Consider the following 12554-nt stretch of genomic DNA (forward strand, 5'->3'; position numbering starts at 1 on the left):
GGTTCTCTCTACATTCATGAGTTCATGAGGAATGACCCAACCAACAAGACAATGTAACTTTAATAAAGTTTTCAAACTGTGACACAGTCTATAAGAAATCAAAGACATGCTATGAGGAGGTAAATTAAAAAAAAAAAAAAGGAAGCTGCTTTGGATTAAGACACTGAGGGGAGATTTTACCACTGAAATCAATTCAATCATTAGGTCATAAAGCTCAAAAACAGCAGAGCCAGAAGCTGATTCTAAACAGAACAGGATCATATACAGCATGGGCTAAAACAATGAAACACTGATGCTATCAAAAACCCTAAGAGCTATGTTAACTTAGACAGCAAAAGTATCTGAAGAAAAAGCGTATCTGAATATATGAAGTGACTTCATCTTGTCTGTGTTTTGTTTCTTACCTTCACACCAATTGCAACAATAAGGTGCTTAGGGAACTGGGCGCTGTCAAAACAGTACAAACATTTTGCCATTTGTGCAGCAAGACTCTGGTGCTCAGCTATTGCTCTTCTCCTCTGGTTCTCTTCCTCTTTACCAAGATGTTCCTTCTCAGCTGCTTTGGAGACAAACATGTCATCCAAAGTATAATAGTCTCCATCTGATTTTCCCATAAACTGAAAAACCCAAATAATAACAGTGGGTGATAGAAGTCAGTAGTTAATATTTTATTGAATAGTGGCATCCTAAAGTCCTATTTATAAGTACTATGACACAGCCTATAATTTTTTAAATGGTTAAAATTAAGCTTGAGCTAAAAAAAAAAAAAAAAAAAAAAAAGAAAGAAAGAAAAAGAAAATCAATCTATGTATCATTACTGAGGCCACCATCAACTTCATCACAGCTAAAGACACTGAATCTTTTCTAAGTACAAATTCATGTTTTGTACTATTATAATATGGAAACCATTATTATGTGCACTTGAGCTAAAAGGAAGCCAAAATGCAGAGGTTAAGCTACTTGAAAACACAGGACATACAAACATAAAAAGTAATTATTGTTCCATTTGATCTCTACTCCTCTGACATATGGACAAACAGAAAAAAAAACATATTTTATGTCTCTGCTTAACATCCTTAAAGAGTTCTATATAAGAACAAATACAAACTCTGCTATAGACTAGAAAATACTAGATACAAAAGGCTGTAGCAATTGGAAGCTTGATTGCACAGTCAAAATAAACAGAGTAAAATTCCATCTCCTCCCTATTTAACCCCGAGCTTGCTCTTTGCTCCCTCTGCACTCTCTCGATTCCGTACTTTACAACGATCACAAGGACACTGTCTGTCTGCTGGGGTTACCCTCACAACACACAGTTGATATAAGCAAAGACGCAGCACCAAAAGTGGCCACTGTCATAATCAAGAGTCAGTGACTCCTAACACATCTGGCCACACCTATTCACTCTCTATGTTCTAGCAAGCACATGTTAACTCTTCAAGGCACTGTTCCTTCCAGCTTGCACATGATCTATGACCAGGTCTCTCTACGCTGCCATTCTTCAGCTGTAGCTTTAGATTCAGTTGAAATTTCAATTACCCGTGTCCCTCAAAAGTATTCCCATCAGTCTCAGAAAGACAGCACTGTGTTCAGTGTTTGTAGGCTTGTTTTTCCTTTTTGACAGCATTATCTTCTGCTCAATCTATCCATACCTTCCTGATACTTTAAAAACAAAACAAAAACCTACCAAATACAAAGCAATACAAGATACTTTTATCTTAGCAGACCTTTAAAACAATTTAAAGATGGAGTAGCTCTACTTAAGCAAAAGGATATTTTTAATCAAGGATTGTGAAATAAAGAATGCTCCTGCTTTAATTCTGGCACATGGAAGGCAGAAGCAGGTGGGTCTCTATGAGTTCAAGGTTATCCTGGTCAACATAGTACATTTCAAGCCAACAAGGGCTACCTAGTGAGACCTTGTCTCTAAAACCAAAAAGAAAAAAAAAAAAAAAAAAAAAAAGAAGAAAGAAAGAAAAAAATGCACTTCAAAATCCAGCATTCCTAAATTTATGTGCCTAGTAACATAATTTCAAAATACATAATGCAAAAACTCAATGGTACTGCAGGAGAAATATAATCCACAATTCAGGGATTTAATCATCACTTTATAATTACTAGAATAAGAAGAGAGCCAAGAGAAATACTGAAGACTTTGATACAGAACCAGTTTGATCTAATTAACACTGAGAGAGGCCCACTTGGCAAGACAGTGAATGCTTTTCCAAGTGCAGAATGTTCACATAGACAGATGACATTGTGAGCTATAAAGAAATACCAACCACTTTAAAGAGTTTAGAATGTAACAAGAAATGTCTTTGGAACAACTGCCAAGTTCCAAGACTACATGGAACACATTTTTTGTTGGTTTTAATAGAGGTTCACTATGTAGCTCACGCTGGCCTTGAATTCTTGATCCTTTGGTCTGAGCCTCATGATTGCTCAGATCATAGGTGTGGCCACCACGTCAGCCACATTTGTCTGACCACTGAGCTGAAGGGGCCTGGCACATAAAGAACATTCTCTCCTTAAGAACCCAATCTCTAAAGCACGTGTCATTAACATACTGTAAATACATTCTATAGAACAAGAGAGAGAAGAAAACAAATGGATTTATTTTATCTACAGTATACTAAAACAACACAGTACATGCTTCCATTTATAAAATCATGGCCCTATTAGATATAACACAATGTTCCTATATCATTAAAGGAGATGTTTATGTTCTGTATATGAAAGACAGCACTTCCATATTTTATAAGCTTTCCAGATGCTGCCAATCTTCTCTTATTTATAGTGTCTGAACTGATTCTGGTATAGACTTGCCAACTAAGTGAGAATGATACCTAAACAGAACTGAAACATGGTTCCATTTACCTGAGAACAGCATAAATGGCCTCCTACACATCAATTGTCTGGACTTCGTCCCACTACCTTTTCTTTGGGGTATGCTCAAATGTTCTCAGCTTATCAGTCATATATAATTCTTCTGCAGCTTTAGGCCCACAATACTGTCATATCTGGTATCAATAAAAAGTCTTTTAACAGGTAGGAAATATTTTATACTTAAGGAAATCGGTACAAAACTCCAAGACGGTGGCACACTATGTTCATGGCGTCTGACAAGCACCAAGAAGGGAAATGGACATAAGGCCCCACCTTAACGCAGAGCAGTCTTCAAGCGCTAAATGCCAGCACGAAAAAACAATGGAGTCTCACTGAAAGGAGGCCCCAGTGCCCAGTAGTAGATGGCCAACACAGAAACCACTCAATGAAAGTTTGGAGACGTTCTGTCTCATAATGCCTTATTTTGCATCTTTAACATTGCTGGTCTTCTGCTTGTATATTATGGTTTTGAATTTTGTGTTTTGATTGTGTGTTTCTCATGCTTTTTTGTTGTTGTTTTTTCCTGTTTGTTTTGTTTTACTCTGGTTTGTTTTTTAATTTGTCTGTTTTCTAGAAAGAGAGAACATGGAGTTGGGTGGATGGGGAGGTGGGAAGAGCTGGGAAAAGGTGAAGGAGAACTGTTCTCAAAGTATATGAAAAAAAATTATTTTCACTTAAAATATTGGAAAAGTCACACAATATCTGCCCTAATCTTTTCCTGATGTACCATGTAAAAAGGTTCAATTTAATGAAATAAACTAAGATTAGAGACAACCAGATCTCTTTAATATGTATGATCAGACTGACAAATCAGTTTCTCAGAATGCAAAGGTTTGCTGGGAGTCTCTTACCTTAGATGCCATTCTCATGAAAAGTCTGTTTTGATTGGTATCTGTTCCCATCTTCTCATTCTTGACTAAATCTTTGAGACACAGATGATCATCATCAGGAAAGTATCGGATCCTTTCTTTACCCTCATGGGTTGGAACCTACAGCAAAGCGAACTAATGAAGTTTTTGCAGATGCTTTGAATGGACAGTCCATAAATCTCATAATAAAGGTACAAAATCCCACCAGGTATCACAACTGTTACTTCCATGTGAAACAAAGTCTGCATTACAATTCACGCTTCTTCCCTTTCCCTGTCTTCTCTCCCAGGAGGAAGTATCACACTAGTTGACTGCCAAGTTTGAAGAAAGATCACAACTGTCCTTTCCTCTCTCTCCTCTGCTTTTCTTGTGGTTAAAATTCCTTACTGTTATGTTGTGCAGGCAATTCAACTGGCCTGCCCTTAGGAACCTTTAGGGTCCTGACAACATCCTATGCCAGGGCCTGAATCATCTGGGCCAGGTACTTCAGGTGAACCAGTCTGCCACTCTCTTTCCCTCTCCCTCCTGCTTTCTTGCTCTCCTCTCTGCCCTCTCCCCTTTCTCTGTCAGGGCGCCCCCTCCCCTACCATGTCTCTCTCCTTCCCTCTCTCTTCCTACCTCCAAGCAAAAAACTCTTCCATATAATATCTATTGCGTGCATGTGGCATCATTTTTAAAATACTAACACTCAGTGCTATGGAAGGAAGACTGCCAGTATTCAAATAGGAAATAAGTATACAATAAACAGACATGAAGGACCACTGCTACAGGCCTAATGCTTGTATCCCTCCCTCAACTCACTTGGTGTCACAGTCCCAATATGATGGCACCAGGAGTCAGGACTTTGGAGAGGAAATCAGGATGATCACAGGTGGAGTCACCATGAATAAGATTAGTATCCTATCAGGACTTGACAGCACCTGTTCGGTCTCTGCTCTTTACTTTGTGAGAATAACATAAGAATGCTTCAATGTAAACCCAGATGTAACCCACCAGTGCCTTCATTTGACTTCCCAGCTTCCAGCACTGCAAGAGTTCATTTCTGCTAGCCAGGCCACCAATCTGACATACTGTTTTTGCTAGCCAGCCTGATAAAATAGTCACAATAATTTTGAAAATTTTTTTTTTGCCAACCTGAAACTCATTTGCTATGAGTTCCCTGGCCTACATACTTAATCTCTGGCCTATGCTCAAAATGCAAATCCCAGCCCTGAATGACTAAGTGTTTGACTTTAATCATTTATTGAGATTGTTCAGCAATATGCAATTCAAACTGGCATCTGACTGTGTTTATGGACTCCTAGTCAGTTTTGCCATTTTATATATGCAAACTTCTATTTTTCTCTATATCTTCCCCAGTCCTCCCATTACATTAGAAGTTTTGTTCTCATTTCTAATTATTCAAAAAATCAATTAGTAGCTATAGCAGGATAGGCACACAACAGGCAAACAGTATTTGACATAAAATTCCCTAACGAACAATTATTTGTATATTTAATTATCATACATGATCTTCAAATTTAAAATGAAAACGTAACTTAGGGGAAGTGAATGTGTTGCTTTTACCACCTCCCCAAATATTCAACATAGTGCTGAAAACTAATTGCCACAGATGAAAGACAGAAAAGAAATGGGGTGCTTAAAAACTCATAGGGCTTACATAATTAATTAAGATGGTGCTGAGTGAGAACACACTATTTTCAAGCCTCAAATTAGGTGTCAACAGGGCCAAGCTTTTCTATGTGCAAAATGGGAAACATGCAAAAGAAACTGAACACAACATCAAAGAAATATACATTAAATATTGTGGTAAGAGTTTCATGTTCAGACACAGAAGAAGACACAATTGAATTGTTTGCCATTTGTAAAAGGTAAAAAGATACAACTAAGAATAAAAGTGATACATTTTTACTTTCCATTGTTTTCATTTCAAAAAATTTCTAGTCTAATAAAAAAGAAACTCAAAAGAAAAAAACAGAATTGTGAATTAGCAAATGAAAGCATATGCTAACATACCCTTCCTCTGTTCGTTCTTTTTGCTTTCAGATCCAGGGTTTCTTTCGGGGTGTTCATAGGCCATACTCTTCCAGACTCATCTGTTTTAGTAAGGATCACTTCCTGTTCATCTTCATGCTATGGAGAGGTTTAGTTAGTGTTTGAGATGCTAAAGCAACGGTAAACTTCTCCACTTACCATCACAGAAAAGACTCTAGTAGCCATGCGCAACTGTGTGTAGTTTTAAGTCTCTTGGGTTTTTATCACCCACTACAAAGCGACCATAACAGGAGACGAGGGAAAGAGACCGCGTTTTACCAATTTAACTGCTAAGGCAACCTCCAAATACTTAATGCTACTGATTGTAATTGGACACACTGGGAGTTAAGCCATAGCCCTCATGTATAATACTAAGCAAACATCCCACCAAGGAGCTATATGCAACCCTCTTATTTACTTCTTAAAAAGATTCTGAGATATGGTATTACTGAACCAGTCAGTGGTCTTGAACTCACTGCTGAGGGCTGAGGTTGGGGAAGGACTCAGTTCTCTCTGAGAAACTGACCACTGGCCACTGCGAGTTTCACCTGCTCAAATGAGTTTAAGGGCAACATGAATTAGAGATGGTGTTCCCCCCCCCCCTTCCTTCCTTCCTTCTTCTTTTTCCAGAGAAGACATAAGGGTGAAGGAGGGTGGACCTGGAAAGATTAGAGAAGCAAGTGTGACCAAGCTGCGTTACGTAAAATTTCCAAATAAGCAATAAAAATGTTATGGTGGAAAATAAAAGGATGATGAAGTAGCAACAGTCTACCGGGACTTGTCTGAGAATAGCCATCTCTCATACAGTGGATAGCATACTTAATGGATGTTTCATGAACTTTTAACTTGGATTTGATTGTAACAAGGCAACCAATTGACAAAGCAGAGTTTTCAAAGTACCTACTGAAATGATATCAGCGTTTCCTTTGTCTTAACAGTTCAAATACCTTTCGCGTGTCTGGTTCTTCAGAAGTTATTACATTTTACATAGCTTAAAGACATTATTGTTACCAAAAAATTGTAGCCAAATATATTCCTGGCATAACATAAGATAAAAGTTTTCTATGATGCAAGCGGAATGTCATTAGTAATAATCAATAAGAGCATCAGGTGATATATTTATTAAAGAGCAATTGAAAACAAAGCCAATCAAATTATTCATGTTTCAATTTTCAAGGAGCAGTCCTATTAGGCCACAGAGGAGGACTTTGCAGCCAGCCCTGAAGATACCTGATAAAACAGGGTCAAATGAAAGGGGAGGAGGTCCTCCCCTATCAGTGGACTTGGAAAGGGGCAGGGAAGAGACCAGGGAGGGAGTGTGGGGTTGGGGAGGGAATGAGGGAGCGGGATACAGCTGGGACACAGAGTTAACAAAATGTAACTAATAAGAAAAATAAAATTAAAAAAAAAATCAATTCTACTTGCATTTAACAACTTCTGTGTTGAAGAAGTAAAATACAACCTTATTGGAATTTATTTTTCTGCAAATATTTAATATCCTAACTTTTCTCCCCTAGTTATTTTATGAGATGTTATATTTTAAAGCTTATTTGTTCCCTTGCTAGAAAATATAAAGATGAGCTGGGCATGATGGCACACAACTGTAATCCCAGCACTTGGGGAAGAGGAGGCAAATAGATCTCTGTGAGTTTTTGAGACCAGCCTAGTCTACAAAGTGAGTCCAGGACAACTAAGATTATCCAGAGAAACCTTGTCTTAAAAAAAAACAAAAAACAAACAAAAAAAAAACCACCACCACAACAACAAAAAACAAAGAAAATATAAAGATAGGAAAACAAAATAATATGGCTTCTAACTTCATCATATTGTGAAAACTGCAATTATTTTTTTTGAAAACTGCAATTATTAACTGTATAATTACATTCCTTGATTTCAAAGTATTTTATTACATTTATCACGTTCTCTAGCCTAAGATTCATTTTAATTTTGTGTGTGCTCACACTGGTGTTATGTGTATGCATGCATATGGAGACCAGAAGATGACCTTGGATGTGGTTCCCTGACCACCTGTTTTTCTGTTTTCCACACCGGGCTTCTTACTGCCTCAGGATGTACCAGGTTGGCTAGGCTGGTTAGGGAATAAAGCCCAGGAATCTACTTGTCTCCACTGTCTTAACACTGGGATTATCAGGCCTAGTACATGGATTCTGGGGATCCAACTCAAGTACTTTACTGAATGAGCCATCTATCAAGTTCTTCAACATTTTATGCCTTTCTTTAACTTATTCACTCAATCATCAAATATTAAAGTTACATCAGCACACATTTTCAATGCCTATAATTCTAAAAATAAAGTCCCTGACCTGAAAGTTATAGTTTTATGTGGGAATTACTCCCACATATTAATCAATGAAAGCCAGATTCACTTCCTGCTACATCTTAGAACTATCTATTGTATGCTGGAGATTCCAAGATTCACTGATTCCCCAGAAAGTCAACCTCACTGGCACTAACATTGCCCCAAACTCTAACATAACTTAATTGCGCTAGTCTTTACTTAACCTAGAGATTACATATAGGAGAATGACCTGGTGTGAAATATTTACTAATGCAATAAAAGACTAAGAAACTGAACATGCACAGATCTTTGAAGCCAGCACTCAGAAACCGTATATTGATTCAATCTAAATTAAAAATTGAGACATTCTGTAAACATAAATATTCCTGTATGTTTATTTTACATGCATGAGTGTTCTGCTGCACACATGTGCACTACATGTGATACTGGGCCCTGGGTGCTGGGGTTGGTCTGGTGCTATGTGTTCTGATGCTAATTACTGGCCCAAGATCTGCCACCCAGATGAGCACATTCTCTTTCTTTTCTTTCTTTCTTTCTTTTTCTTTTCTTTCTTTTTCTTTTCTAAGCTTTATTTATTCCAGAAGAAGGCACCAGATCTCAAGACAGATGGTTATGAGCCACCATGTAGTTGACTGGGAATTGAACTCAGCACCTTCGAAGAACAGGCAGTGTTCTTAACCTCTGAGCCATCTCTCCAGCCCTGAGCCCATTCTCATCCACACCTGTCTTTGCTGTGTAAACTGTGCTTTACCTAATTCAAAGTTAATCTGTTAACAATGTAGCTGAAGCCGGTGTGTAACTGGACAGAGAGAACTAGGCAGGGCGTAGGTTCCTGGGCTTGAGTTCTCCAAGGCTGGGAGGTGGAGAGAGAGGAAGTCATCTTGAAGCAGTACAGATCATAAGCACATGGCCATGATGCTGGCCAGATGGAACAGAAGCAGCCCAGGATAGAACAATTACGGAAAGTAATTGTTTGGGTGTGTGACTGGGAAATAGCAAAATAGCTTAGGGGGTTGATATCTGCTCAGTTATGGTGCTTTAAAGCTTTTATAAATCTCAAAGGTCTTTGTTTCAATTACTTGGGAACTAGATAGGGTAGAGAAGCCCTAGCTTCTCTAGTCAAATAACCATTCAAATATCTACAGAAGCTAGAAGAGGGCACCAGACTCCATGGAACTAAGTTATGCAAATATTTGTGAGTAGCCATGTGAATGCAGGGACCCAAACATACAGCAATTAACCACCCAGCCGTTTCTACAACCCCATTTCCTGTAATCTTATTTCATTTCCCATAATTCATGTGGATCATATTTTGTGACACGATCAGTCCAAGATGAACAACACACACACACACATACACACACACACACACACACACACACACACACACTTTATACATCTATAAACAACCTGAATGCTGTATGGAAGGCTAGAGGCACTACACTAAATAATGGAAAGGCCAAGAGTCTGCAAGGCCTTCCACTTCTGACCCTGTACTTTTTTCTAGTTCTTCATAAATCTGGTAAATTTACTGTATACTTTACTTCCATTACACAGAGAAAGTTACATTCTTGCTCAACAAGGAAACTAAGAATGTAATTACAGCCACCAGTCAGTTCCCAAGTAATTTTAAGAACTATTAGACTACTTATGATTTTCTGTCTTAACTGCCTTTTCCAGGCCAAGACAAAGGTAAATATTTTAAGTGTATATAAGACTTAGTTCATTGTCAAAGATTCCTCAATAAATGGTTCATAAATGGATTAACAGATGAGGGCCTCAAACAGATTGATATGATTTTACAACTAGCCCACTTCCTCCCATTGGGTGTCTCTATCCCACTTTGTCTTCTTTCATTTCCATAATGCTGCCAGTAAATAGGCCCTGACACCAACTCATTTCATGCACCTACAACAGAGAAGTCCATCCACAGAGAAAACACAAAAGCCTGGCATGGTAGCACAGATGTTTAATACCAGTACTTAGGAGGCAAAGACAGGTGGATCTCTGTGAATTCAAAGCCAGCCTGCTCTCCATAGTGAGTTCCAAGACAACTAGAGCTATATAACAGAGACTTCATCTCAAAAAACTAAAAAGGAAAATAGCAAACCATTATTAACAGCCATGTAATTTACTATTTTTTTTCTAGAATAAATGCAAACCAACTTTCTACTATAAACAGAAAGCATTTATAAATGCTTTTCATTTCCTAAAAATGTGAAACGCTTCTGAGTTTTAAATTATTCCCAACAATCACAGTTCAAACTGTACAGTTTTCAATTTTGTAAACACTGAAATGAAATGCTAAATTATAAACATTTTATGGGGATATTCTTATAAACAAATCTCAAAATGCTTTAGTCTTATCCATTCAGTACCTATAAAAAAGCCTATGGCTAGCAAAAATTGTGAATTCCTATTTTAAGAAGGGAAGAAGTAGGGTGTGGTGGTACACACCTATAATCCTAGCACTCAGGAAGGCAGAGGCAATGCCTCTTTCTATGACTTTGAGGCTAGTCTGATCTACAAAGAGAGTCCAGGACAGGCAAGGCTATACAGAGAAACCCTGTCTTGAAAAACAAAAACAAAACCCAAAAAAAAGGGAGAAAACAAAATACTTTTTATTAAGTCAACTTCGTGATATAGCTAAGAATGAACATCCCTACCAGTATCTAAAAATAGCTGTGGGAGAGCAAATACTATTCTCCCACAAATGTATTATCAATTTTATAGTAAGAAAGGTAACCACTGTCAGACACCCTCCCTCCCCCAAAAATGTATCTCCAAGTCTAGTAGTCTGTTTCCAGTCACCCAAAAGGGACTTTCTCACTCTTTCTGGCATAGCATGTATAACTTTCTGATCACGCCATCATTTAGACATTATTGTCCCTTTATTCGTACTCAAATGAAAAGTTCTAGGCAGGTAAGTGGTGTTGTTTCATGCAATACTAAGTAAATCAACAAACCTTAGACAAAATAATTCGCCCCATATGAAATGAATATCTCATTCAAGTCTCCTATTCTTCAACAGAAGAAGAATTTAAAGATACTAAGCCACAGAATTTAGAATAAAAGCAGATCTCCTAGGATGAGGCTTGCATCAGGCAATGCTAGTGAAATTTACACACAGACGCCTAGTATTGCAGTACCACTGCTGTACTCCAATATGAGAATAGATAATATGCATTCACACAAACTCTTACTACTTACCTCTACCCTTGATCCTTTTGCTGCTATCTGTGTAGCGGTTTCTTTAAATTTGTTTGCCTCTTCAAGTTGGGCTTTAAGATGTTCAGCTAATTCCTTCAAAAGGAAAATAAGAGAGGTAAGCTGGGAGGTTGAATTTTTCATCACAGAATACTTCAAAGTTATAAAACAGAAAACAGTGAATCAAAAGGCCCTACAGCTAGCAGCTAGCTTCAATAATCAATTCACACTAAATTTTAATGAGCACACCTCAGTTACAAATTGCTGGAGTACTGAGAGCATTTGTTTATGGCTTTAAGGTGAATAGTTTCAAGAAAGCATATTTTAAGAGACTCAAGAAAACAGAAGAAATATAAAGAATCACATATTTCCAATTTCTTAGGTATTACAAACTTCCAATACTAAAAATTTATTCATCATAGGAAGCAATTATAAAAAAACTTATTGTCTTCATTTCTGATGAAAAATTTTCATAAAAACTTTGGATATACTTCACTGTTCTCAGGACTTTGTAAATTTATATAAAACATGAAATAAACCACAAAATGATAAATTAAATAGATTAAGTGATAAATTAAATAGACAAAAAATAGCATGCTAATCTGCCATGTCTCCATGAAAAACAGAACACTTTTTAAAATTCTTATGAGTTAACCTACTAGGTGACCACTCAATTATTTTCATTGATTCCTCTGTGCTTTCAAATATTAAACTGTACTTTTTTCTATTATAATTATTTAATATTTACTACTCTAAAAAATAGAAATTAAGAAGCAATAATTATCTTCAAAGGATGCCACATCTAACTGATTAAAACTTCTCAAAATATCTGTGAAAGTTAACATTTCATTCTTCTCCAAGTGAACAGCACACGGCATCTTACCATATTCCCCATCATCTCTGCTTTGATAATCCTGGCCCCCAACTTGTTCTTTTCATCAATATTCAAGATATGGGTGAACTCTGCCCCTGGACTGCAGGTAAACAGCAAAGGGGAAGAACATAGTCATAAATCAACCTCATGCATTAACTGACTTCAGCAGAGACTGTATCACTAACAACACAGCAATAACACAGCTTAAGAATTAAGCTCAGCATTCGAGGGTGAATTAAACTCCAAGAGTCTGTTACAAAGCCAAGAATGGCCTATTACAGTTGTAATGATAACTGAAAAGAGTCCCAGTAACTATAAGATAAATAATATACAAATTAATGAATCTTCATTTTTTAAAAATACT

At 37.2% G+C, this 12554-nt stretch overlaps 1 protein-coding gene across 1 annotated transcript in view; it reads right to left on the reverse strand.

The window, feature by feature from the left end:
• The window catches only part of Cwf19l2 (CWF19 like cell cycle control factor 2), a 51556-nt gene that overhangs the window by 17627 nt on the left and 21375 nt on the right, over nt 1–12554 (reverse strand). The window contains exons 9-13 of the mRNA XM_055595868.1: nt 12200–12290; nt 11320–11412; nt 5772–5888; nt 3738–3875; nt 405–617 (exon numbers count right to left, since the gene is read on the reverse strand). Coding sequence (XP_055451843.1) covers nt 405–617; nt 3738–3875; nt 5772–5888; nt 11320–11412; nt 12200–12290 — 652 coding nt within the window. The remainder of the gene's footprint in view (nt 1–404; nt 618–3737; nt 3876–5771; nt 5889–11319; nt 11413–12199; nt 12291–12554) is intronic.

Source organism: Psammomys obesus, unplaced genomic scaffold (genome assembly GCF_907164565.1).
Source record: "Psammomys obesus unplaced genomic scaffold, mPsaObe1.curated_primary_1811, whole genome shotgun sequence".
Lineage (NCBI taxonomy): Eukaryota > Metazoa > Chordata > Mammalia > Rodentia > Muridae > Psammomys > Psammomys obesus.